The sequence below is a fragment of the Oryctolagus cuniculus genome, chromosome 15 (assembly GCF_964237555.1).
Source record: "Oryctolagus cuniculus chromosome 15, mOryCun1.1, whole genome shotgun sequence".
NCBI lineage: Eukaryota > Metazoa > Chordata > Mammalia > Lagomorpha > Leporidae > Oryctolagus > Oryctolagus cuniculus.
The window spans coordinates 27,361,761-27,389,607 of NC_091446.1; the positions used below are offsets into that span (position 1 = coordinate 27,361,761).

The 27,847-nt window shown below is 52.5% G+C and overlaps 1 protein-coding gene and 1 long non-coding RNA gene across 9 annotated transcripts in view; one reads left to right on the top strand and one right to left on the bottom strand.

The window, feature by feature from the left end:
• SUFU (SUFU negative regulator of hedgehog signaling) overlaps positions 1-27,847 on the bottom strand; it is a 122,683-nt gene that overhangs the window by 12,191 nt on the left and 82,645 nt on the right. For 2 of the 8 annotated variants that reach the window (XM_051823538.2, XM_017348522.3), the window contains exons 5-11: positions 26,987-27,072; positions 26,666-26,738; positions 23,060-23,216; positions 21,162-21,273; positions 7,011-7,043; positions 4,551-4,685; positions 2,670-2,808 (exon numbers count right to left, since the gene is read on the bottom strand). In XM_051823538.2, the coding sequence (XP_051679498.2) occupies positions 2,670-2,808; positions 4,551-4,685; positions 7,011-7,043; positions 21,162-21,273; positions 23,060-23,216; positions 26,666-26,738; positions 26,987-27,072 (735 nt within the window). Of the gene's footprint in view, positions 1-2,669; positions 2,809-4,550; positions 4,686-7,010; positions 7,044-13,025; positions 13,766-21,161; positions 21,274-23,059; positions 23,217-26,665; positions 26,739-26,986; positions 27,073-27,847 lie in introns of those variants that run through there. The other 6 variants (XM_017348523.3, XR_001795156.3, XM_017348524.3 and 3 more) reach the window with 6 other exon arrangements.
• LOC138845314 (uncharacterized) lies at positions 13,663-16,784 on the top strand. Its single transcript, XR_011382301.1, has 3 exons — positions 13,663-13,798; positions 14,845-14,935; positions 16,507-16,784. It is a non-coding gene; the product is annotated as an uncharacterized lncRNA (long non-coding RNA).

Here is a 27,847-nt window from a genome sequence, read left to right on the forward strand (position 1 = left end):
GGTGAGGGCTTCCTGGGCTGATGCAAGAAAGCCATCCAGGCCCCTCCCGCTTCAGCTGGGACTCCCAGGGAGATCCACGCAAGAACCAGAGAGCAGAAGTCTGGGTCTCTTCATGTCCTGATCTCCTGCACTCATCTCCCTCTTGCAAGTCTGCTTCCACCAGGCCTGGCACCCAGAACTGAGGCGACACCCCCAACCCTAGAAGTGTGGGCAAGAAATGCCAGCAAGGAAGAAGGGCTGGCTTCTGCACTGGACACTCTGTGAGGGCAAGTCTCACCCTAGGCCTCTAGGAGGTCCTCTAGACTGCTGGGGAGACAGCTAGCCCCAGAGGGAGACTCAGTGGCACACAAGTAACTATAGGCCCAGATTCCCACAGCTAGGGAGCTGCCTGTGACCACAGTGGCAAGACCCAAAAGGGGAAGCCTGGCTGGCAGACAAATGCAGAAAATGCTGACTGCTTGGGGGGCGGAGGGGAGGAGACAGGGGTGAGTGTTGGCTCCCCTGCTGAGAATCCTGCTGGCTGGGGGCAGGGTCAGAAGGTTTCCCAGGGTTCCCTGGAAAGGGCCTGAGAAACCCCTCAGTGATCCGGGTGTGTGCTTGGGGAGTGGGGCTGTAGCCAGCCTTCCCAGGAGCACTCCTGCGATCTGGCCCCGTGGTGGACCACACTAATGAGCCCATAACATGGGCCTTTGATCAAGCAGCTCCCAGCACAGCAACTTTATTGAAACAGCAGCTCCGTTCCCACCGCTCCCCGGTTCCCTGGGCAACAGCCCATGGGAGGGGACCGAGCGCTGGGGAGTCTGCGGGTGCTGATCTCTGCAGCTTACACAGGGGCTGCCAGGGAGGTGAGGGCATTGTGGTGATGGGAGGGGGACACTGGCAGCCAGGGGAGCAGGGGCCCAGAAGCTTTAGAGGGACTAAGGGGCACTGCTGAGTCCTCTGGGTGCCAAGGCTCCTGGGATGCTACTAACCAGAGCTGCTGATCACTCTCTTTAGGGCAGGGAGACCCTCCAAGGGGTGGCAGAACTCCAAGGCCAGGGTCAGAGTTGAGGATATGAAACGTCACTGGGGGATATTTATTCTTGGGTTTGGGGAGATCCCAGCCCTCACTTTTCCAAGAAAATGTGCTTGAGCCTTCAGTAAACACACATGCCATCCTTGTACACTTCTGCTGAGACCTGTCAGCACTCTGTTGCCCCAGGAGTGAGGACCCGTGACCTCCCAGGGCTGGGTCTCCTGTACAGTGCCCACCTCCTACCTCCTCATCAGCTCAGCCCGGCTGGGGAGGGCTGCTCCCTCCTGCTCTGCAGGGGCAATGCTGGGTCTGTGGGGGTTGGGGGCAGAGCAGGGGCCAAGGGAGGCCCTTCCCACTTGTGCTGGGCTAATTTCAAATGTTACACTTTGGAGCTTTTGCTACAGTAACTACCAACACCACATGGACAGAAATCTAATGTTACCAAGTGGGACTTTTAAAATGTATTTATAACTTTATGGTTCAAAGTAATTTTGTTATGAAACAATGTAATAACAACAGTGGAAAAAGGCAAGATAATTTATGGAACACAATATCCCTAAAGCACTAGCTTCCATTTCTACCTCGGCTTAGTCTGGGGAGTGTGGTTGGTGTCCTCTGTTTGCTGTTTGTTTTAATTAAGGGTTAGTATTTTGGTGGGGGTGGGGTGAGGACTGGCCTGCAGGCTGAGAAACTCTGCTGTAAGCAGATAGACGGGGACTAAAAGTAAGGCCATATGAAGAGCAGAGGCGCTCTGCAGATCCCAGACTGGGTTAAACCCACAAAGCCAGCATAATTCTTTTCCCCTCTACCATACCACCCCCTTCCCCCACCCAGTGTCCCCTTCAGCACACCACAAATAAGGCACAGGTACCTTTTGGATTAGGGTCAGATTCTCTTTCTTGATACTCCTGAGAGAAGCAAAATATTCTTTTCTCCCCCATTCCCAACAAACAAACAAAAGCCAAAAAAGGATGCTGTCCCTCCAATATACTTGGAGTGTGGCAGACCAGACCAGAGCACTCCTCAGAGACCTGGGCCTGGGTGGGGGCTGGAAGGAGGCCAGTGGTTCTTAGGCCCCAGCACCCTGCTTGGCATTCACTCTGAAGCTTGCGCCAGCCAGAAGAGCAGAGGAGGGACAAAGTGTTCTGGACAAGCCAGCAGGTTTCTGCTCAGACCAGCTGGGTTTCCATCAGAAGGAACGGGGAGAGCCATTCGATGTGTGTGTGCAGGGGGCTGGGGGAGGGAGGCCCCCACCACCAAGGCCCGCCCATCCCAGTCCCAGGTCCAGGTCCACATGCCCACTTCCTGTGAATTCCATGCAGCTCCTGCAGAGTGGCTGTCATCCATCCTCCCCATCTTGCCTCACCTGTACCTTGGTATACCCAGGTGGGAAACCTGGATTACCAATGGCCAGGGCCTGGAGAGTTATCACTGGGGTCTCATTGTATGATGAGGGAAGAGGCCAGGAAGTGGCCCTGGGGCTGCTGGGATAAGCAGTGGCATCCACACTCCACACCCACATACAGGCCTCAACCTCTGAGCCCAAGAGGTACTCATCAGCAGCCTCAGGAATGGGCCTGGCTAAGAGCTGCCAAGGGAGAGGAGGGCAAGGAAGAGCCTACGGAAAGAGAGGGGAGAAAAAGAGCCTTCTCACTTGCAACCAGGGTCCATGGGCCGCGTAAGGATGCTCCTCGGTGGCAAAGGCGCCTTCCACTCCCGTGGAGACAAACGTGATGGCCATGTCACCTGTGATACTTTTATACGTAAAGTGCCGTCCATGCAGGAGCCTGCCCCTGGGGGAACATGGAGACAGTAAGGAGCTGGGCCTGGAAACAGCCCAAGTGCAGTGGCCTGGCCAAAGGTCTGGGACCATGCTCCCTCGGACAGGGAGTCTGACAAATGAGACCAAACTGCCACCTGCCCAGGAAGAGGGGGCTGTAACCAGACACATTGCTTTCTCCACCTTCATGGGAGAGGCCCTTCCTACACATCCTCTAACATCATCCTTCCAAAGAGCTCAAGGCCAGCAGAGCACTAGGTCAGAGTCAGAGGGCCTGCACAGGTAGTGGAGCCCGCTGCCCAGGGTGCTGGTGACGGACCTGAGGCCAGACAGCGAAGTCAGCATTGTGCACAGGGTTGTGCCCAGGGTAATGCCCAGGGCTAAGAGGGAATTCACATCCCCTTGCTTGGGGGACTGGAGGTGTGGTAGTGCCTTCACAGTAGGACTGGTCACACACAGTGCCTGGTGGACTCTTCACCTGCTTCGGCACTTTCTCATAGCAGTTACAGGCTCTCCCAAAGGCCCAACCCAGTTTTTAAAAAAGCTGAAGCCAAGTGGGGTCACTCTGAGGGAGCCATCGGAAACTACTGTTAGCTCTCAGTCTGGAAATACACCTGGGGGAAGGGCAGGCAGGGACAACTAGTGGGCCACAGGCGCCAGTCAGCAAAGGAAGCAAAGCTGGCATTTTGCTTTCTCAGGCAGCCGCTGATTAACCCTTCACCAGCTCCAAGCCCGGGCCAGTGAGGCAGCAGGGGAGGACATGGCTGGCGGTGGGCCTGTCAGGTCTGTCCCACACTGACTTCTAGCTCTGCTGCTCAGGGTGGCTGGACTAGGCTGGTCCCTTTCAAACTCTCTTACAGGCTCCAGGGATGGTGGGGAGGGTCCAAACTGCAACCCCTTCTTCTTCGTCACCGTTCTTTGTGTTCAGAGCTATTCTAACCGCCTCTCTTGCCATCAGTGAGGGTGGGGCCCAGAGGGCTGTGGAGGAAGCCATCGGCTGCAATAGATTCAGCCAATGTAGTGTCCCCGAGTGGGACACTGGACTCTGGTCGCAGGGCTGGGTTTCTGGCAAGGACAGCAGGCGAAGGGACACAACTGGACTCCCTGGTCCCTTAAGAAGTCTGCTGGGCCGGCCACCAGCCTTGAGGAACTTAGTGTTTTGCATGGAGAAAACAGCAAGCAGGAGAAAACAGAGCCCAACGTACCAGAAGCCTCACCCTGACAGCCCAGTGCTGGTGACCCTGCCATCCAGACCCCAGGCTTTGGGTGGCTGGGAGTATCTGAGACTTCCTTGGTCGCTGAAGCTTCCTCTGGACCGAGGAGACAACTTCAGCAGCAAACGAGGATGGTGTGGCAACCAAGCAGTCAGACTGGAGACCAGTGGGGCTCCCTGGCCATGGTCCTGGGCCCACCAGAGGTTGTCACTGCTGTAGGCTAGGCACAAGCTACAGAGAAGAGGCCCCTCCCTCAGGGTGATCTACAGTGTTCACAGAGGCTGGCCAGAGGCCTAGGCAGGGAGAATACAGCACAGCACCGCTCAGTGACAAGCCAGCTACTGGCTGGTTCACAGTTCCCAAGCTCCCACGGGTCCAAGATGGAGCTGCCTAGGTTCTCCTCCCTCTCCTGCCCAGTCTGAGGTGTGCGGGTTGCAGACAGGCACCTCCCTTCTCTGCCAGGATGGCTGGAGTAGGCTCTGAGGTGCCCCCTGGAGGTCGATCTGGGCACCGCGGGGCCCGAGCTGGAGCTGTGGCTCACCTAAGGCAGAGAGGAATGAGGGCTCCTGACTCCTGGTTGAACTTCAGATGTACACTCTCGAGCTGTCGTGTGCGGATCAGCTCATGGGGAATAATGGCTGTGGAGCTGTCACTTTCCAGGCTGTCTTTGCGGCTCCTGCGAAGTAAGCACAGGGACAGGTTGAGCATAAGGTAAACAGCACAGGGCGGAATCAGTCTCTGGTTGGGCTCCTGAAAATGACAATAGTGGAACTGTCAATCATAATCCTATGTGTGTGCCAAGTGCCAGCCACCATGCTGAGCACTTTTCACTGATTGGGTACCGCTCACAAGGGTACTGCCCCTACAAGGTGGGAACTATTATTATCTCCCCCTTAAAGACAAGGAACTGAGCCTCAAGGAAGCCAAGTAACTTGTCTTAGTTGCATGATCAGTGCGTGGGTGGAGTGGGATTTGGTCTCAGGCGGGTCTGGTTCTGGAGCTAGCACCTTTGGCCAATAAGACACTAAAAAGTTAATGCCACAGTGGCTTGCTTTTCCTGTGATATTCTAGGAGCTTCTGGGAGCCCTTCCTCTCCTGCCCTGGACCTCAGACTCCTGGCTCTCCAAGGCTATGGTAGGAGAGCACCATGAGACATGTCTCCAAGACTGACCCTGAGAAGCTCAGCACAAGCACACTTTTGCTAGTGGCCAGAAGTGGCAGTGCCATGCATCCTCCTTCAAACCAGGAAGTGAAACAATCCCATGGAGAGGGTGGGAACAGGCTCTTAGGAGTCACATCAAGGGGCCTAATGGGACAGCAGAGTTGGGCCCTCTCCCTGCTGGGCTTCAAGGCTCTGGGAGCCCTGGACCAGATCTGTCATGACTGTGGCCTTGGCTATGCTGGGCTGTTGCTGCAGTCTCAAACTCCCTCCTGCTCAGCACCTACCAAGAGCTGGCCCCACGTCCCTTGCATTCTAAGATTTGTTCTTTTAAACTTAGTTGCTCCTCCTGACAACGTCTCAAATCTGCCACAGAAGGAAGTGAGGGTCACTCATTGATCTCATTCAAAAGGCAGGATTCTGGTTTGGGCTATGAATCTCAGAATTCCCCAGGTGTCCATCAAAATACTGGGTGAAATGGTCCAGTTACTTATCATTCAAGCAGCAAGCAGGAGCCACCCAAGATGTCTGGACTGGACAGCCATGGAGGGGCTGGTCTAACCTTCTCACACATGGTGAGAGTAGTACTGAGCCTGGGGTCAGTAGCCAGCGAGGCACCCACAGGCAGAGCACTTTCTCCAGGGAAGAGTTGAGGTCAGTCGGCAGACAGCAGGCTGGGGACAGGTGGAGCTCCCGACTCCAGCTTCCTGCTGATACGCACCCTGGGCAGCAGCTGGTGTTGGCCCAAGTAGCTGGGTCCCTGCCAGTCTCATAGGAGACCTGGGTTGAGTTCTAGACTCCTGGCTTCAGCCTGGCCCAGCTCCGGCTGTTGTGGGCATTTGGGGAGTAATGGGAGCTCTCTCTTTTTCTCTGCCTTCCAAATAAATACAAATTAAAAGAGCAAAAAAAAAAAAAAAAAAAAAAATTGACCTTCAGCAGGAAGGGGCCTGCTGAGGCAGTGGTTTAGAAATGCTTCAAGCCCTGGGGACCATTCCCACCAGCTGGTCTGCTCTTGAGTATCCCCCCAGAGAACTGACAGCTTTTTCACAAAGCAGCCCCTTCCTCTCTTCCCAGAGACTTCTCCTTGGCAAAGGCTTTCACAAGACTGGGAAGGAGAGCAACACCACAGCCAGGAGGACCACAGTATTCACGGTATTCAGGACTGGAAGGAAGCACTAGGGTTGTTTAATCTACTGCCTTCCTTTCCGAAAAGGCGACACTGAGACGCCCAAGGCCACAGAGCTGGTCTGTGGCAGGCCAGCATGGGAAGCTCAGACTTCTGACAAACTCTCTTTCCCATCACTGGGGGCTGCTACACCACCTTTCTTCCGAGGAAGGCGACACCAAGCACTGCCTCTCAGCCAGGCACGGGGCTCAGAGGTGACATGGGGGCGCCGTCAGGACCCAAACATGGGCAAAACTCAGGAAACGGCAGCAGCCCGTGTCTGTTGAGCCCTTGCTGGGTGTTGGGCCTGTCACTCAGAGACCCCTCACAGCAAGCACTGAGTGGGCTTTACTGCTAAGCCTTCTTTTACAGCTGAGGCCACAGCGTGTACTCCAGTGGGAGAGCCAGGGTGTGATGGTCCTGACCACTCCTGACCACAGGTTCCCACAGCCACACGCACCTCAGTGTTCCTGAAAGGGGCTCAGGCCTGGTGGCCCCAGGCAGGGCCTGCTAGAGGAGCCAGCCTCTCTGGCTGATGAATAGCAATGGGAGGTGGGGCGGGGGCTGGTAGAGGAGGTTCAACAGTGCACAGGGCTAGGGACGTCTCAAGCTGGAGGGAAAAATAAATTGTTGAAAGTCAGCTAAAGTCACCTTGGTAACTGCCACAACACACTCACCCGGAACAGGACATCAAACTCAACGGCAAATAGCTTTAAAGAAATGGAAAAGAACTTAATCATCTGAAGAATTAACGTGGCAAGAGCCCACATTCACACCTCCCACCAGCCTTCAATCACTTGAAACCATACTTTAATCTTTTAAGAGAAAAAAAAATCACAAAATGCTAGATCTGCAGTCCTGGAGCCTGGGTATTTCCGGCACACTGCTTCAATGGAAATGCGGCTGCTCCACACACACACAAACACACACGCAGGAGCCTGGCTTTTTGCTGATTTGTTTTTTCTGGACATCGATGCAGAAGCATGAATTATTTGTGTGGGCTGGGTGAGGTATTAAATCTGCAGCCGACACAGGTTTGCAGTGTTTTGCGTGGTTGTCAGCTTAATCTTAGTCATAAAAAAATAAGTAGTGTGCTCGGCAGCGTGGCCTAATTTCTCAGCTGGGCTGCTTCTCCCTGAGTTGTCAGTGGAGGAGAAGGCAAAGCTTTAGGGCTAGGAGGGAGGGGGTCTCCCAAGGTGGCACAGGGACCGCTAGGGGTACAGGGCCAAGTACATGTTCTAGAAAACAGAATTCCACATGACCTTGGGAAAATGACTTACCCTCTCTCCAAGCTTGGGTATCTTTTTGATAGGAACAAGTAGCAGTGAGGTCACGGTAAGAATGATATGTGAGGACACAGATGAGACATCTAACAGTGCCCAGGATATGGTGGGTACTCGAAATACAACTGATGAATGTATTAATGTGTCAGTGTTACTTGGCTGCCTCTAAAAGTCTATCTGTTCCTCTTGTAACAATGCCAATGGCTTGCCAGAAATCTGTTTGCCTTTGTCTTGAGCCCAGAATCCAACTGCCTCTAGCCAGGTCAGTTGCCCTCAGCTTAGGAAAGGTGACTCGTGAGATAGGGCTTGAAAGGGCCCCTGACTCCTTGAGTGGACACTGCAAACCCTGGTCAACCACTGGCACCCTGGGAAGGCCTGAACACAGGGCAGTCAGACCCCTTGAGACCTTTGTTCCATAGAGGGAGGGCCGTCTTCCTTTCACCAAGCAGTCTGTCTTCCTGCAATTCTCAAACCACTGGTCCTCAGGCCGCCCAGAAGTAGCTTAATCCATCTTCCTGTGACAGCCTTTCCAATCCCTGAGGCTGCTCTAACGGCCCATCAACAGTTTCTTGTTCCAGGATCTGTGGCCCAACTTTCAACTCCATTCCTGACAAAGTTCTGAAATCTTCTACCCATTCAAGTCACCCTCCCCTGGATTCATTCTGGCTTGTCATGCTAGACTGTCCTGTCTGGAAGTGAAATATCATGGGTGGAAATAAATACAGTGTGTGGTCTAACCAGTGCAGATCACTGGGGGACTATGAGCTCTCTTGTTTGGGACACTCTATTTCTATTAAAACTGTCATCAACTTGTCGACTCTTTGTAACCTCATCACACTACCAACTCACGCCACTACATTCCCTGTCAACGAGCTTTCCCCCCAGCTCCCTCCCATGGGCTGCTGAGGCCTCCCACCAAGTAGTTACTGTGGATTATTTGGAGCTAAGAGCAGAACTCTGCATTATCTGGATAGTTCAGGAGGTTTAAGTATTTCTGAAACCTGACTCTGGCATCCATCATGTTGGCGTTCCTTCTGACGTCACATCACTGACAAAACTGATAAACTTGCCATCCATGTTCTCCTCTCAGGCTTTGATCAAACAGCGAGTGGGACAGGGGAAGGCAGGCAGGCTGACAGACTGACATCATTACTCTTTGGGCATGCTAACTGAACCAATCATAAATCAACCCAACCTTCCCATCCCCGTGCCCCTCATCCTCCTGAATGTTGTCTGGACATTTCTGTCTTGCCTGTGTTGATGTCAGAACACTCTCAAACTGTGTTGCCAAACCTTGCCTAGACAAGGCCCATAGCACTTCCTCTGCCTACCAAGCAGGTAAACTTTCCTCAAAGGCAGTGAGCATGGTCAGGCATACTGGATTTTTTTAAAAATTAATTTATTTATTTGAAAGGCAGAGTTACAGAGAAGCAGAGGCAGAGAAAGAGAGAAAGATCTTCTATCTGCAGGTTCACTCCCCGAATGGCTGCAATGGCCGGAGCTGTGCCGATCTGAAGCCAGGAGCCAGGAGCTTCTTCCAGGTCTCCCACATGGGTGCAGGGTCCCAAGGACTTGGACCATTTTCTGCTGCTTTACCAGGCCCATAAGCAGGGAGCTGGGTCAGAAGTGGAGCAGCTGGGACTTGAACCCAGTGCCCATACAGGATTCTGGCACTGCAGGTGACGGCTTTACCTGCTACACCACAGCAACCTCTCCTTTTTAAGATTTATTTATTTATTTGAAAGAGTTACAGTGAGAGAGGGAGATATAGAAAGAGAAAGAGGAGAAAGAGATCGTCCATCTGTTGGTTCACTCCCTGAAATGGCTGCAATGACCAGGACTGGGCCAGGCTGAAGTCAGGAGCCAGGAACTTCATCTAGGTCTCTCATGTGGGTGTAGGGGCCCAAGCACTTGGACCATCCTCCATTGCTTTCCCAGGTACATTAGCAGGGAGCTGGATCAGAAGTGGAGCAGCTGGGAGTTGAACCAGTGCCCATATGGGATACCAGGCTGCAGTGGTGGCCCAATCTGCTGTGCCACAGCACCGACCTGAGCTGGGCTCTTTGACTCCATTTTCCTTTGAGTGTTCACTGCCAACTTGCTGTGCAGAACCTTCCCTGAGAGTGATACTAAGCTCACTAGGCTAGAAAGCTTTTTGTCTTCTGAAACTTTTGAGTTCTTCCAGCTGTCTAATGCACCTCTTTCCCATTCCTGCAAAGATTCCTGATGCCCACTATAACAACCTCATCTGCCAATTCTCCTCCTGTTGTTCTAGGGTACAGCATGAGGATATTTCAAGAAGTTCATGGAAGGTAGAATTAAAAGTCTATTTTGGGGGCAGGTGTTAGGCACAGCAGTTAAGCTGCTACTAACGACGCCTGCATCTCAGCAGAGTGCCTGGGTTTTAGTATCGGCTCTCTCCATTCCGTTCCACTCGTGTGCACCCTGGGAGGCAGTAGGTAATGGCTCAAGTAGTTGAACCCTTGCCACCCACGTGGGAGATCCAGATTGAGTTTCTGGCTGCTGGCTTTAGCATGGCCCTGTACTGGCTGTTGTAGGCATTTGGAAATGAACCAAAGGGTGGGAGATCTCTCTGTCTTTGTCTCTCTGCTTTTCAAGTAAATAAAATAACTTTTTTTAAAAAAGATTTATTTATTTTACTTGAAAGTCATAGTTATACAGAGAGAGAGAAGGAAAGGCAGAGAGAGAAGGGGAGGGAGAAGGAGAGGAAGGGAAGGAGGGAGGGGAAGAGAGAGAGAGAGAAAGAGAGGTCTTCCATCTGCTGGTTCACTCCCCAGTTGGCCACAATGGCCAGAGCTGCGCTGATCCGAAGCCAGGAGCCAGAACCAGGAGCCAGGAGCCAAGAGCCAAGAGCCAGGAGCCAGGAGTTTCTTCCAGGTCTCCCACGTAGGTGCAGGGTCCCAAGGACTTGGGCCATCTTCTACTGCTCTTTCAGGCCATAGCAGAGAACTGGATCGGAAATGGAGCAGCCAGGACTCATACCGGTGACTATATGGAATGCCAGCACTGGAGGTGGTGGCTTTACCTGCTACACCATAGTGCTAGCCCCTAAAATAACTTTTAAAAAATTAATTTTGGTCCGGCGCCGCGGCTCAATAGGCTAATCCTCCACCTAGCGGCGCCGGCACACCGGGTTCTAGTCCTGGTTGGAGCACCGGATTCTGTCCCAGTTGCCCCTCTTCCAGGCCAGCTCTCTGCTGTGGCCCAGGAAGGCAGCGGAGGATGGCCCAAGTGCTTGGGCCCTGCACCCCATGGGAGACCATGAGAAGCACCTGGCTCCTGTTTTCGGATCAGCGCGGTGCGCTGGCCGCAGGGCACCAGCCATGGCGGCCATTGGAGGGTGAACCAACGGCAAAAAGGAAAACCTTTCTCTCTGTCTCTCTCTCTCACTATCCACTCTGCCTGTCAAAAAAAATTAATTTTGGTGCAAAATTCTAAATTTATAAATAGTTTTTTCATAATATGCATTTTCAGGGCCAGTGTTGTGGTACAGTGAATTATGCTGTTGCCATATGGGAGCATCAGTTCAAGTCTCAGCAGCTTCAGTTCCAATCCAGTTTCCTGTTAATGTGACCAGGAAGGCAGTAGAAGATGGCCCAAATGCTAGGGCCCTTGCCACCCATGAAGTAGAACTGGATGGAGTTTCTTGCTCCTGGCTTCAGCCTGGCCCAGCCCTGGTTGTTGTGGCCATTTGTGGGTAAATCAGTGGATGGAAAATATCTCCATCTCTCACTCTGCCTTTCAAAAAAGTAAAATAAATGTTTTTTAAAAATGGGGGGGGGGGCAGCGCTGTGGTGTAGTGGGTAAAGCTGCCACCTCCAGTGCCGGCATCCCATATGGGTACTAGTTCTAGTCCCAGCTGCTCCACTTCCGATCCAGCTCTCTGCTATGGCCTGGGAAAGCAGTACAAGATGGCCCAAGTCCTTGGGCCCCCGTACCTGCATGGGAGACCCAGAAGAAGCTCCTGGCTTCAGACTGGTGCAGCTCTGGCCATTGCAGCCAATTGGAGAGTGAACCAGCGGATGGAAGACCGCCCTCCCCGCCCCTCCCCCCCCCCCGTCTCTTCTCTCTCTGTGTAACTCTGACTTTCAAATAAATACATAAATCTTTAAAAAATAATAAAAATAAAATAGGGGTTAAAGTTTTGGCATAGTGGGCAAAGCTGCTGCCTGTGATAACAGTATCCCTATGGGTGCTGGTTCATGTCCTGGTTGTTCCACTTTTAATCCAGTTCCTTGTTAATGGGCTGAGAAAAGCAGTGGAAGATGGCTCAAGCATTTGGGCTCCAGTCACCCATGTGGGAGACCCGGATGAAGCTCCTGGCTCCTGACCTCGGCCTGGCCCAGCATTGGCTACTACAGCCGTCTGAGGAGTAAAACAGTGTATGGAAGATCTCCTTCTTTCTCCTCTCTGTATCTCTGACTTTGAAACAAATAAATCTTTAAAAAAATTTTTAAATAAAAACAACACACATTTTCTAGGAGTATTTGGAAAACTCCCCGCTCATATGTACTAAGATACCTGAAACCACAGTGTTTTTTGTTTGTTTGTTTGTTTTTAACAGGCAGAATGGACAGTGAGAGAGAGACAGAGAGAAAGGTCTTCCTTTGCCGTTGGTTCACCTTCCAATGGCCGCTGCAGCCGGCGCACTGCACTGATCCAAAGCCAGGAGCCAGGTGCTTCTCCTGGTCTCCCATGGGGTGCAGGGCCCAAGCACTTGGGCCATCCTCCACTGCACTCCCTGGCCACAGCAGAGAGCTGGCCTGGAAGAGGGGCAACTGGGACAGAATCCGGCACCCCGACCGGGACTAGAACCCGGGGTGCCGGCACCACAGGTGGAGGATTAGCCAAGTGAGCCACAGTGCTGGCCCGAAACCACCGTTTAAATACTCTTGTCAATGCCTATGTGAGCTTTCCTGGTCTGAAGCTGTTTGTTTTTGAGACAGAAGCATAAGAGAACTCGAGTTAACTTTGTTTTCTCTTGGCCGCTGATTAACATTGACTCTGTCCAAATGACGATACCTCGGGTTTTCTTCTCACTCTCAAAAGAAGCACAAAAATGAAGGCTTTTTGCTGGTCATAGCACTTTTTCACAAGATGCAGTTCTTGAGTTTTGGCTATTCTTTGACCCTGCTCTTTAAAAGGCTGTGCTGGTGTAACACATTTTTCCTTCTAGCTTTTGCTCAAATTCTTCCAAAACCCTGAGCTGTGTGAAAGATTCTCTATATACCTATGCTGGTCTCTGGAGGAATTATACCTACTTTTCGTTTTCAGGGAACTATTCACAATAATGGTATTAAAAGATACCTTCTATCGAGCACTGACTATGGCCCTGGGACTATGTGACTGTAGCTACTCCCTTCACATACTTTGTTGTCTTTCATTTTCTTTTTTTTTTTTTTTTATTAAGATTTATTTATTTATTCGAAAGTCAGAGTTACATAGAGAGAGGAGAGGCACAGAGAGAGAGAGAGAGAGAGAGGTCCTCCATCCGATGGTTCACTCCCCAGTTGGCTGCAACGGCTGGAGCTGTGCCGATCCAAAGCCAGGAGCCAGGATCTCCCATGCGGGTGCAGGGGCCCAAGCACTTGGGCCATCTTATACTGCTTTCCCAGGCCATAGCAGAGAGCTGGATTGGAAGTGGAGCAGCCGGATCTTGGACCTGTGCCCATATAGGATGCCAGCGCTTCAGGCCAGGGCATTAACAGCGCCGGCACCCTTTCGTTTTCTTAACAGCCCCACAAATAGGTATTCCCTTACTCATTTTACAGATAAAGAAGCTGAAGCCCAGAGCCTTTCACTTAAATAACTAGTCCAACTTTACACAATGAGCAGACAGAGAGAAGGGGCGCAACCGCAAGTCTCCTGACAACAGCGAGAACGTCACCATGACACCACTCCTTCAAAAACTCCCCTCCCTTTGGAGTGGGGCTTCAGGGCCATGAAAACACATCTATCTTTTCCCTGACCTCTTATAAGAACTGCCTTCCGAGGAGACAGAACATAGCTTTCCAAAGGACATTCAACAGGATTCTGACTTAAGAAGAGCCTCTGGAAATGCAGGTGGATTCGATGTGCACCATGCCTGAGTAGAGTCACAGAATGCTGGCATTTTGGATTCCTGAGGCCTGCAGAGGGAAAGCACACTGATTTCATTTTAGGTAAGCCAGCATTCTTCAGTCTTAACCAGAGGACCCTCTGTCCACTTAAAACTCAATAAAACGTTAGCACACTGACTTTCACCTCCTAGCAGGATGGCCAGGAGCTCACGTACCCCTGGGCTTGCCTTGGGGCCACTTTGGTGCTTTTCACCTGGATAGTAGCTCACACCATATCGTTTCTTTGCTTTTCTTTTTTAAAGAGTCAAATGGATCCATAAAGTTGGTACAACAGTCAGCAGTCTTCTCAGTCCTACTTCTCAGAGACGACCACTGTCAACTGTTAATTGATTCTTTCGGTATTTTCCTTGATATTTGAAATAGAATTTATTTCTAATTCCTGGCATTTTCTTTTCAGGCTTTATCTACCGCCTCCGCACTATGGAAGAGGAGCTTTTAGCTGTCTTTCATTCTGCCCTCTCACCTGCCCATTGTCTTAGGAGTTTACCCTATCACAACTATGCCGATGTGGTCTACAGCTGAGCCATGCAGTGCACCATACTTACTTTTCCCCTGTGTCATAACTTTCTCCTTTCCTTGGATTTATTAATAACCATCTTCATTTCCTTTGTGCTTACCACCAATTCAATCCTAAATTACCACCAACGGTCTACAGATACCCCCAAGACACTGAAGCATATGAAGTATCTATCGACTTTACCTGCTGAAAGAGTTCTCCAGGCTGTTCCTGAGCTGGCTTCTTCCTCCCATTCTCCCCTGCACCTGTCACTTGGAATCACTCTCCACCTGTACTCCCTGGTATTGCTCGCCCCCTCTCATGCTGGATCCCATTTCCTGTGCCCCAGATGTCTTCCTCACTCTTCCTGATGGAGCATATCCTGTAGCAGATTTCATTTCAGTTTTCAGTGTGCTTCTCTCAGCCAAATGGTCTCCTCTGCCCTGCCTGCCCTGCCCCTTCACAGGTTTCCAGGCAAGCTAATGTACCAGTTCTGCTCCGTGCACTTGGGTGTAGACTTCCAAGGCCTTCCTTCCAGTTATTTCCCCTGTGAATTGACATGCACTTTCTCCACTCTTATCCTCTTTCACAGGCAATACATAATGGTGAAGGGGCCTAGATCTGGAGTCAGCAACCCTGCGTTCAAATCCCAGCAGACATTCTTCCTAGCAGTTTGCCTCTAGGTAAGTTACATAACCTATCTAAGCCTCAGTGTTCTAGTTTGCAAAATGGGGACAACAGCAGCTTACAACACAGGGCATGGCGCATGGTAAGATGCAAGAACCCATCCAGCCCATATTGGCAGCACTGTGAGGTGGTTTATGGGACGGTTTGGAAGGACCCCGTAGTAATACAGGAATTGATCTAAATTTTCCCATTTAGTCTTTACCACCTGTCTATATAACACATTCTAGATTTTCCCTTCTCACTTCATAAGGTGACTTTTTTACATATCCTAACATACCCTCTGCTTCCAGTGTCAAGGTAGAATCTTGACTACTGTAAGATAAACTGTACAGTTCATCTGACTTGCCCTGGCCATCCTACCTGCACTTCACAGACTGACAGACCTTATCCATGCTTCCTCTCCATCCTGGTCTCTTCAAATGGCAAAGTCTTCACTTTTCTGTCTTAGCCCAAAGGGGGTCGGCCACATTCTTTAATTGGCAGCAGGGGCAGAACGGAGAGGAGCTGAATCACTGAGACTCCTTTTAGCCACAAACGATGTCTGCACTGCACACGATGTGGGGCCTGTTCCTTAGGCACACCCGGGGACAGGAACCAGGGCTGCAGGGCCTGCAATTACTCAGAAGCGAAGTGGGTTTGGCCTGCAGAGCCCAGCCCCACCTTTTCTGTCTGCAGTTTGCCTGGGAGATGATTCCTTTTGCTTTCTGATTGCTGATAAAAGCTCTGAACTTTCCAGAGAAAGAACCACTGGCAGGTCTCCCTTGAGGGCAAGCTGGGAATGGGAATGCTGGGTATGGAGCTGAGCTGAGGGGACCCACTCACCTCCAGAGCTACTGTTACACGCAAGGTGGTGCCACCTGGTGATTCTGACAAAGCTTCTGAGAGGGAGAACAAAGGCAACCGAAGGGTGGTGGTAAACACCGCTAACCAAAGGACAAGATGTCACGTTCGATTGGAAACCCTGCAAGGGGAGGGTGACAGACAGTGTGGCTGAAGAAGACGGGGGAGCAAAGCTTGGGAGAGGGTTAGGGGACTCCTGAGTCAACAGGATGCCTCTGGGTCCCGGGGACCTGGACCTGGAGGGAAAGCTGGGCCCTCACTGACCCGAGTGGCCTGCTCTTTCCGTCTTCTGAGACACTGAGTCACCTCCTTTCTCCAGCTCTCACCTTTGAGACTCTCCCTTCCCTGCAGGAGTGACTCAGTGCTGAAGTGTTGGGTGACACTGAGGATCAAGGATGGGCGATAAAAATACTCCTGCTTGTGCAACTCGAGGAAGGCGATGCAGCGTTTGCACTGAGAATTCAAAGCTCCACTCAGGAGCCCTGAGGTTGGGTGTCGACCACAGCCATGACTTCACCTCTTAGGGGAAGCAGAGAAGAATGGAACTGAAAGAGAAATTTGTCCAAACCAGATTTGCTGTGGGGCCCCTGGCTGCCCTTTCCGAAGTGTACTGAGAAAGGCCTGGCAAGGTCCTTCACAGGACAGCAGGGACCAGGAGGACGCTGGGGGCCTGCAGAGCCTGCCGGGGCCCTGCCAACCAGCTCGTTCTTTCTGGGTTTCTTTCCAGTGCAAAGAGCTATCCTTCCCGAGCGTGGGAGTGGCAGAGGAAGCCAATGTGACAGAGCAGGCCCCAGGCTGGCCACTGTGCTGACACAGACCCCTCCGAGCCGGTTCCCCCACACTGCCTGTGTGTGAGCAGGACTGGCTTCAGCCCAGCGCTTCCCCCAGATGGAAACTCTCTTCCTTCACTGAACCTTGCTGGTAGGTGGGATGGAAATGAGATATTTTCTTTTTAGAATTAATTTTCAAGGCCTCATAGGCTGAGTAAAACAAAGTACAATCTTCTCTAAAGGATGATTCCTTGGCAGGTTACAGGCTATTTCAGATGGGAATTCGAGGCAGCAAAGTCACCCTTTCTAAAAGGCCAAACAGATGGGAGCAGACACACTCACAAAAGTAGCAGAAATGTGCTGCATGCATGCGTGCGTGCGTGCATGTGTGTGTGTGTGTGTGTAGGAGGTGTTCCAGATGAGAATGTCACAATAGGAGAATTCATGCTACAAAATCTTAATTCTCCAAGAAAGTAAGGCAAAAGCAACAACAACAAAACCTTAAAAGCTGTTGGTGCCATTCAAGGAGTTCAAGAAACTTGACTTCGCAGTGACGGTGAGTTTACTTTTTAGAGGCCTCTCAACTACAAAGTGCTTCTCCCACAGCCAGGAATCCTCTCCCTCCAACGTGTGTGCATGCACCCATAAGCCCTGGCCCTCCCTAGGCAGGCACATAACCCAGAGACTTCCTAAACAGTCCCAGACCTCAGGCAGTAAGTGAGGAGGAGGAAGTGGAGGAGGAGGAGGAGGAGGTCTGCAACACTGAAGCAGGCCGCACCTGGCACACACACCCTCCAGGTCACTGTGGAGAGGCTGGGGGCTAAGGCCAGACTCCATAGAGCAGTGCACGTCTGGCCAGGTGACCTCACACAGAAAGGAGGCCCAGGGACGCCCTCTCCACTCCCCCCAAATCCCTACAGACATTGGCAGGCACAGGCTGTCCTCAGTTGGCACAAAGGGGTTGCTTCCTATGCCTCCCAAACTCACCCGAGCAAGCAGTGGGAAGGGAGGCGCCTGCAAGCCGGAGGAGGCTTTTCTCAACTGATCATCTTGGGAAAAGCCAGATACAAATTTCATGGCTGGAATGCAAGGGTTGTGAAATGCCGAAGAAGCCCCAAAGAGGGCCAAGGACTCTCCTTCCCGGAAGGCAGTGGGAGGAGGGCTGGCAGGCGAGTGGGAGAGGAGCAGGTTACCCAGAGGGCCCGCCTTTCTGGGAAGCAGGAAATAAGTCCCAAGAAACAAAGAAATCCCCTAGCCCTGAGCTAGTGGAGGGGCCAGAGATAGAACAGGAAGAAAACGAGGCCTTGTGTCAAAAACTGATTCTAGAACAAATGAACTGATTACAACCCAGCTCATTATTTCTGGGGTTTGGAATCACCAAGGCTCAAGGTCTGTCCTCCCCGGAGTTAAATAAGCAGCCAACTTCAGCCGTGTCCTCAGTGTCATGTGACAGGTCTCTATTCACGCTACAATTAGTTAGGTGAGTGCCACCTGAGGGTCATTACTCTCTGAGACAGTCTTGTGGGCCTTCAAGAGGTCCCTGAGAATGGGGTAGGGGAGACCACATCTGTTTCAATAGCTGATAGACTGCCCCAAGCTGCTCCACCTCTCAGCTCAGGTGAGTTACTTAGGAGCCCCTATGTGCCTCAGTTTCTTCATCAGTACAAGGGACATAGATACAAGATCATTTACTTCATAGAGCACTATGAGAATCAAGTTAATATTGGGGGGGGGGGGCGGCGCTGTGGGTTAAAGCCCTGGCCTGAAGTGCCGGCATCCCATATGGGCGCCGGTTCTAGTCTCGGCTGCTTCACTTCTGATCCAGCTCTCTGCTATGACCTGGGAAAGCAGTAGAAGATGGCCCAAGTCTTTGGGCCCCTGCACCCCCATGGGAGACCCAGAGGAAGCTCCTGGTTCCAGATTGGCACAGCTCCGGCCGTTGCAGCCATCTGGGGAGTGAACCAGCAGATGGAGGACCTCTCCCTCTGTCTCTACCTCTCTCTGTAACTCTGTCTTTCAAATAAATAAAATAAATCTTTCAAAAAAAAAAAAAAAGTTAATACGGGAAGAAAGCACTCGGAACAGCACCCGGTACAGACTAAGCACCATGCAAACGTCAGCTACTACCAAGGCGGACAGGAGCAGGCTGGCGCCCAGCTGGATCAGCTGTTTGGAACCTCTGATCTATGTGGCCTCTCAGACCATACAGAGACCCACGAAGACTCATGCATCAGAGCACCCCAACCCAGAAAACCTGACTAAAGGGAAATCAGACAGCAGACAAAATAAGGCCTGCGCTGGCTGCTCCCCCACAGGGAGCACAGCAAATGCTGGTGCCAGCACATTTTGGGTCGGCGCTCTCAGTCACAATCCATGTGGTATATCTGAAACGGGGTCAGGTCCCGGAGTGGGCAGCACAGATATTACAATTGCGCCTGCAAATCTGAACTGGGCCCATCATCATCGATCCTGTGGTAACAGGGAGCTACATGCTGAGACTTAAGGGTGAGCTGGAGAATGTTCTTGGGAAAGGAAGAGGAAGAACCATTTTTCAACCAATTGCTAACAAAGCAGTAACCACACTGAGAACCTCAGAGGAGATGTTCCGACTCCCTTCTGACTGTAGATCCCTGCACTCCAGAGAGCTGCCTGGGTCCTGGAGCTGCAGGGAGGGGTGATGACCCCCGAGGGCTAGCCCCTTTGATCTCTTCCCACTCACTTCTCTGTATCTCAGTCAACAGACAAAGGGCAGAGGCCACAGCCTCACTTCATTGGGTTCAGAACTGATGCCATACTGCCCAGTCAGTGTGGATGTGGAACCCAGAGCCTTGTGCCTCCTTGTGATGTCTAGGGGTGCAGCAGCTGGGAGCATGACCAAGACAGGGAGTAAGATCTCAGGCCTGTTTCACGCCTATAAGAGGGGCAAGTGGGGTGTACCTCTGGAGGAGCCCCTCCCTCTGCCCAGAAGCTCTGTCCTTGCAGAGGGAGGCATGTCACAGGAGGAGATTGCCTCCGAGTTGTAGAAATCTGCTCGAGACTTGAAATCCACAATACCTCTGGCCTCCCACCAGTGACAATGAGGTCCAGGGTGAGAAGCCAAGCTCAGGGCATGGGAAGGAGTGTGGCCCCGGGATGGTGTCCAGACTCACAGGTGGAGAGCTTCCAGGTGCCCCCTGACCCAGCTTGGCCATCTGCTGCTGCCAAGGGAAGATGCTGGTGCCTCAAGCCAGCTAGTTCAGGGCAGCTGGCTGGAGTTGAAAGATGCTCTGGAGTGCCAGGGGAGCTTCTCCAGAATCTTTGCTCTAGCAAGAGTGCAACTCTGCAAACTCTGGACAGCAGGTTCACCTGGCGAGCCAGCTCGGGCAGCCCCACTCCCAGAGGAGCTCCCTCCTCCACAATCTGCTCCTGGGATGCAGACGAAACTTTCATCATCAGGTCTCCCAGTTCTCCATTCTCTTCAGCTTCTCTCCCTGCTTGTTAAAATTCCAGGGCCCCTTCAAGGTCCACCTCACGTCATTCACTCTCCTCTAAGACGCCCTCCCACTATACCAGATCCTGCTGACCGACCTGTCTTTTCTGTAATGTACCGTACCACTACCACTTTGGGGGATCATAGCTTGGCAACTGGAGCTAGAACCCAAAGCAGCAGCCACTTGTAGCAAACGGCATCTACAGTCAGACTCAAATCATTGCAAGTTCATTATTTCACTCATGCTCCCCCAAAGGGAGAACCTGGGCACCTCAGACGGCCTCCTTGGGCCCAGGCTTGCTACATGGCAAGTTTATAATAAAGACTTCTTAGAAGAAGCACGGATCACCCTGGTCTTGCAGGATCAGGCGGCCTGCCTTTGAGCCCAAGGCCTAGCAATTTCCTCCCTGGCAGGCGAGGTTCCTGCCTGGGTTGCCAGCTCCCAGGCATCCACTGCCAGCAGTTATTCACTAGAGCTGCCCAGGGACTAAGGGCAGAGGGGGGTGCCCAGCTCCAGCCCTGCCCCCACTTGCCCCCAGTCAGAGGAAGAGAGGTTGACGGGAAGCGGATCTGACCTCTGGGATAGCCATAGTCTCTCCTCAGGGCTGGAGGGGCCCTTGGACAGGCAGCAGAAGCCTGCAAAGGACTTCCCTTCCCTTCTCTGGCCCTAGAGAAGGCAGGCAGGAAGAAGGGCCCCAGCAGCAGGCGTCCAGTGTGGGGCTGGCCAGACAGGGAGGCCCCTGGGGTTGCAGCTATCAGCCGGAGACCAGGCTCCAGGAAGGAAGGAAGGGCAACTCTGGCCGAGGCTGAGATAAGGAGGGAACCGTGCTCAGCACAATGGGCTCCCACAAGGCCAGGAGGCCCCAAGTCAGATTTTGCCCCAACCTGGCCCCCCGCCTGTTCACGCAGTCCATGTAAATATTTACCGCTATTTATATTTCTGGTCTGCTGCGCCCCTCTGAAGTCCCTTCCTACAACCCACAGGTCTGTGTGCTCCAGACCATGGCTGCACTTAGGTCCGGAGACCGTGGGCCCATCCAGCAAGGGCCATGGGCATTGTTCTCCCCCTTGCAATCCGCAGGGAATACCCCCTCAGGACAACACTGTCCCCTCATCCCCGCCCCGGGACACTGGGGAACTTACGGGGCCCGGTCGTGGGTGAGGCCATTCTGCCGCTGAGGGTTGATGGGTGGAAGGACGGGCTTGCTGTTGATCTCGAGTCCTCTTCTCAGGGTCTCTCGGATCTGTTCTGTGTCTGCAACAACACCACTACATTGCCTGATGGCTCTCTGGGCTTTCAGCACCCCCACCTCGCCCCAGACCCCGCTCAGCAGACATGCTGGGGAAAGCTGCCAGTGAAGCCGGTCCTGAGCCTGCTCAGGGCAGCCAGACGTGAGGGCGGAGCAAGTGCAGACCATCAAGGGTGGACGAGGCAGTGCTCTCCAGGAGCTCAGAGGCTGCGGACTGCCATTCTCGTGGAAGACAAGTGGCGCCGGTGCCGCAGCTCACTAGGCTAATCCTCCACTTGCGGCGCCAGCACCCCGGGTTCTAGTCCCAGTTGGGGGGCCGGATTCTGTCCCAGTTGCTCCTCTTCCAGCCCAGCTCTCTGCTCTGCAGCACACTGCTGTGGCCCGGGAAGGCAGTGGAGGATGGCCCAAGTGCTTGAGCCTTACACCCACATCGGAGACCAGGAGGAGGTGCCTGGCTCCCAGTTGGGTTCTTGGGGGTCCCCTAAGGTTTGGCCCTGCTGCCCTTTCCTCTAGGGCCGGGGTCATGGAATGCTGAGGTCATATCCCTTCCTTGGTCTGTCCCAGGCAACTGGGCCTCCCATGAGCTAGCTAGGGTGAGAAAGGAGTCCCTTGGTGGGATTATTTCTTGTAAGGTGTTTTGTGGTCTTTGGGGCAAAGTGTACTAATCTTTTCCCCTGCATCCAGATTTTGATCTAAGACTTACTCTGCAAACTGTAAACACATACAACACAGCAAACTGACATCAGGTGCTCAAAGGGCCATGCTCAGAGTGGGGAGGGGATGGTTACAAGCTTCTTTTTGGCTACAGTGGCATGGGTTACCTTTATAATTTTTAAAACCTAGTCAAGAACAATTAAATTCTGAGATAATATTATAGATCCCTCCTTAAGTTTCCTCTTTTGTCAAAAGCAACAGAATGATTCTGGTAACTGGGTGCTCTCTTTCTGAATCTCCCACAGATGTGGTACACAGGAAGGAAAGAAAGGGATTAAACATGGTCAAATATTTGCACTAGGGGTTTAAGTTGTCCTTTTCAGAAAGAGAAAACCTTTCACAAGTGTTAGCACATAGGCAGGTGCTATTCAAGGCTGAAGGGATCTTTTTCTTCAAAAAAATCAGAAAAAAAAAAAAAAAAACAGAGAAAGGAAGTAGACCAAGAAGCCAGACACACACGTACACAAAATAGCTGCTTTGCCTTTGGAGTTGGCTTGGGATATTGGGATACCCTCTGCTAAAAGCCACAACTGTTTCTGCAGTTGAGACCAGCACAGGGAGCTTCCAACAGGACACTCATCTTCCTTCCCAAAATCTCATGCAAACTCAAGAGGTACAGGGTGCCCCACCCACAGCCCCTTACTCTGTAACTACAGGACAGTGCGACGGGGGGTCATTTGCAAGTGGGCCTCACATGATTGATCGCCAGGGCTGGCATGGTCTTCAGGCCAGAACTGGGCCCTGTGTCAATTCTGTGGGTGGCCGTGCTTGTTCTCTTGTACTTGGGTGGACTATGGGCTTTTCCTGTAACTGTTCTAATGCTTCCACTCACATCCGTGACCCTAGATCGCAAGACCTGAAGGTAAAACACAATGGTCCCTGCTGGTGGTGTATTTGCAACACACGCAGGAAAGAGCTATAAATGGGCCAATAAAGCTCCCTTAATTCCACCCTGCTGGAAGACTTTACTTGCTGCTTAACTCAGGCCAGTAAAGAAACTATTGAACAGGCTGTTTTCGTTAAAGACTCATCCTGGAGAGGGAAAAGGGGAGGAGCGGGGCCGGGCCATGGCCCCACCTTTGCCAGAGAGCCTCCGGGGCTGTGTGCCGATGCAGATGCTCCGGCTGTCCTCATCATCCTCGGGGGGCCGGCTCAGGTCATCCCAGGCACACTTGGCGCTGACACCACTCAGGTTAGAGCCGTCTGTCTCGATGCCTTTGTCAACTCGCTCCTGCTTGAAAAGATCCAAAGAGCCAGAGTTCCTTCAGAGAACTGGGGCCCCACAGTCACCACTGCCCTCCCCACTCCCATGCTTAGAGCACGTGTCAAGCCCTCATAGGTGCCAAGGAGGACGCAACAGATGCAGCGCAAGGCTTCTGCTGCTGCGCTGCCTGGTTCCCGCATGCGACTGTCTCTGCCGGCCCCTGCACTGCTGCAGGGGAACCAGGAGGAATGGAAAAGCCAAGGGGAGCTGCTTTTCCACCATCAGCCTTCCAGGACCATGGTTTTCCCTCCTCTTTCAGAGCCCAGACCCTACCCACTCCATGCTGGCCTGTGAAGCTGATGTGGCAAAGACAGGACCCACTTCCTTGAAGAAGGTTCTCTTCCTCCTCTCCTCCCTGATCCTTCAAGAACTCTTTCCTGCTACAGCAGTCAGAGGGGAAGCCAGCTACAGGTGAGGGAGGCCATGTCTGCAGTTCCTCTTCCAACAGCTAGAGGGTGCAGCTGTACAGAGATGTGCCCAATAGCAGAAGCCCTGGTGTCTCCTGGCTGCCACCCCTAACTTGTTTTGCAAAAGACACTAGATAGAGTTCCTTTTCCATCTCTTAGATCGAACAAGGGCCTGGAGGACAGTGACCAACTATAGACAGTGTCCCTACTCCACCCCCAACCCCCTGCCAGGAGGCTCTGCCTCTGTGCAGGTCTTGGCACTGTTGAGTCCAAACACTCTCCAAATGGCCTCGAGGAAGAGCCGTACTCAAAACATCCTTGGATTTTCTGGCAAAATACAGTGCTGAGATGCTGGGTTTTAGATTAAAGGTCATCTAGAAGGCTCCAGCAACCCTGCCCATCCACAGCCATCTGGGCCAAATAAAGCTCCTGTGACTGAGCATGCCAGCAAGGCTGTGTGCTCCCACTCCCCTCATCAGCACCCCTTGCCCTGCTATGGCATCATGGGCACCAAACTGGCCAGTCAGGGAGCTATCTGGGGGAAACTGCTCTCATTTGTTGGGACTTATCACAAGTGTCCCTGCCTAGGACACCTCCTTCCCATCAAGCACTCCCTCCTCTTTCCCAGTGTCACCATCAGCCTGGACAACGCTGGGGCTCTGGTAGGGAGAGGTTAGCAGCAGGGAATGGCTCTGGGTCCTCCAGGTAGCAGCAGGTGAGCCCTTCTTGCTGAGGGGAGAGCCTGGGCTTCTCCCTCTCCACTGGCTGCCCTGAAGCCCTTTACCCAGCTAAGAGCTAAGACTAGATACCTCCTGGCTAAACTGGTCCAGTGTACCTACTTCATAAATGAAAAGAAAGAGTTAAGAGCCAGAGAAATAAGGAGACTGGGTCAGGCACACAGCTTGTTAGTGGCAGAGCTTGGATTGAAGGACAGGAGCAGTTCTAAACTGGACTGACAGCAAAAGCAGGCCTGAGGGCAGCATAAGGGAACGCAGCGGAGTTCACACCTGGTCCACAGAGACTAGGAAAGCAAGCTGCATCCTTCTCCCATGGCTCCCTACTTGCTTTGACAGACACTTGGGTGCTCTGGGTCCTGCGGGCTGGTCTCGAGAGCCTGCAGACCACAGAGAACTATTCTTAGCATGCAGACAAAGGACAAGTTGCTTGCCTTACTATTTCAAAGGACCAGGCTGCAGACAAAGGGCTCAGCCTTCATGGTTCCTGGTTCTTGCATAAGCAGAAGCTACAAGGAAACCAAACTTAAAGCAGAGATAACAGAGGATGTTGGCAACAACTTGAAAGTTTCAGTGTTAAAGGCACTAGGAAGACAGAGGAGCATCATCTGTGAATGAAGATTCATGCCCAAGCCCTCATAGGCGTGCAGTAGAGAACCCGGGGACTGCAGGCAGCGTGTCCATCTGCCACCTCTGCCCTGCTCCAGAAGGCAGCTGCCTGTGGCCTGCCAGAGCTTTAGAGAAGGAAAGGTTCAGAGACAGCACTGCCCTGCAACTGGTGGAGGGGGAGCAGGAGCCACGCCCATGGCAGGCACCTGGTAGGATGCCTGCTGCTCCTGCTCCCTGAGCAGGCCATAGCAAAAGCAGGCATGCTCCTGGGTCTTTCAAAATCCATCCACATGCTGATGAGTGCTTCTTCTAGGACACTAAAGACGGTGAGGCTGTCCAGGTGGGCCACTGTGAGGGGCAGCTGCAGGCCTGCGTGTCTGAAGACTCCTTTACACATGAAGGATGCTGACCTAGCCAGCAGGAAGGGCAGCTCAGTATCTGACTGCTCAGGCTGGAGCATGTGTCTCAAAGGAGGAGCAGGGCCTCAGGCCCACCAGCGCTGCAGCTGGTCAGGGAGTGGTGTCACTTGCACCACTGTCTGGCAAGGGGCGGAGGTGGGGGTGAGAAAGCTCCCTGAAAGTCTGTGTGTGTGTGTGTGTGTGTGTGTGTGTGTGTAAGACTTACTTATTTGGAAAGCAGAGTGACACACATAGAGAGAGGGTGAGATGAGGAGGGTGAGACAGAGAGGGAAGAGAGAGAGAGAATAAGATCTTCTACCCACTGGTTCATTTCCTAACCAGCTGCAATGACCAGGGATGGTTTAGACCAGAGCCAGGAGCCTGGAACTCCATCTAGGTCTCCCACGTAAGTTGAAAGAGTCCAAACACTTAGGCCATCTTCTGCTATTTTCCCATGCTCATTAGCAGAGAGCTGGATCCAAAATGGAGCAACCAGGACTCAAATTGGTGGCCATATGGGATGCTGGTATTGCAAGCAGAAGCTTAACCTGCTGTGCCACAATGTGAGCCTTGTCTGTGTTCTTTACGAAGGGAAAATTATGGGGCCGGTGTTGTGGTTAAGCCTCTGCCTGCAGTGCTGTCACCCCGTGTAGGTGCTCGTTGGGGGTCCTGCCTGCTCCACTTCCAATCTAGTTCCCTACTAATGTGCCTGGAAAGCAACGAAAGATGGCCCAAGTGCTTGGACCCCTGTATCCATGTAGGAGACCCAGAAGAAGCTCCTGGCTTCTGGCTTTGGCCTGACCCATCCCTGGCTACTGTGGCCATTTAGGGAGTGAACCAGTGGATGGAAGACCTCTCTGTCTCTCCCTCTCTCTCTCTAACTCTGCCTTCCAAATATATAATGAAATAAATCTTAAAAAAAAAAAAAAAAGAAGGGGGAAGTAAAGGAATGAATATTTGGCAAGAAAGCCATATCTACTTATTTTCTTTCATTGCTAGAGATCTAATTTTTAAAGTTGACACATAATTTGCATACAATAAAATTCACCCTTTTAAAATGCAAAATGCATGTGTCTGAGATAGACTTGCCTGGGCTGAAATCTACGCTCCCCTTTGTGTACTTGCGGAATTCAGGGGACAAGTCGCAAATCATGCCATATTTCTACTCAATCACATATCAGGCTCCTCTCTTTTCCCAGGATGAAAGTCAGTGTTATCTGGAAGAGGACTAGGCACCATGTGCTAGAAGGTTTCCCTCACTCAAGACATACTTGCAGGTGTGGATCGATCTCAAATATGGTTTCTCCCCTCCGCATGTCAGTTATCAGCCAGGGGCCGCCAGCGCTGTGGACAAGGAAAGGGGATACGATGGTAACTAAGGGTCTGGGGCTGACAGGCTGGGGTGAAAGCCTGCCCTGTTTGCTGCCCCAGTCCCCGAACACAGGGGAACAGTCCAGGTTACAGACTGTCAGGAAGCCCTGATGGGAAAACCAGTGCTTGAAACAGCAATGCAAAGGGAGCCCCACATGTGGGGTGAAACAGGGACCCCCTCCCGTCGCCAGGCCCCACCCCCCCAAGGGGCACGTACTCACACAGGCACAGTCCGCAGCAGCTCCAGGATGCCCTGCCCGTTCCACTGCTGGGCTGAGTGCAGCTCTTCGGTGCAGACACCGACAATCTAGGGCGGGGGACAAGATGCCACTGTGCATTAATGATCATCCCTCCCTGAAGCGCAGCCACCAGGCTCTCCTGGGGGACCTCAAGGGGAGAGACCACAGGCAGGATCTGTGCTGGGAGCTGCTGTGTCTCAAATTAGCTGGCACCCAACCTTAGAGGGGGCTGCCGCCTGGCTAGGAGATGGCTGGGTCCACAGACAGCACTGAGGCCTGACGCCTGCCTGCCCTTGCGGTGAAGGGTGAGGTTTCTGGCAGACACAAGGTTTAACGCTAGGCTGAGAGGCGGTTCAGGGAGATGTTCCCACTGTCTGGCATTATAGGGACTGCACACGGTCTGAGACCCTTCAGGCTCGGGACCACGGCCCAGATGCTCCGGCAGTTCTGCAGAGAAGCTCTTCCCTCATCAGGCGCTAAGTCTGTAAACCTCCAGGGAACACCTGAACCTCTGTAGAGACATCCTTATGACCCAAAGCCAGCACTTGCTGCAGCGTGTGTGTGTGTGTGTGTGTGGTGTGTGTGGGTATGTGTGGTGTGTGTGGGTATGTGTGGTGTGTGTGTGTATGCGTGTGGTGTGCATGTGGTGTGTGTGTGTATGCGTGTGGTGTGCATGTGTGGTGTGTGTGTATGCGTGTGGTGTGCATGTGTGGTGTGTGTGTGGTGTTTGTGTGTGTAGGTGTGTGTGTAGGTATGAGTGTGTGGTGTATGTGGGATGTGGTATGTGTATTGTGTGTGGAGTGTGTGTGGTATGTGTGTATGGTGTGTGTGGTATGTGTGTGT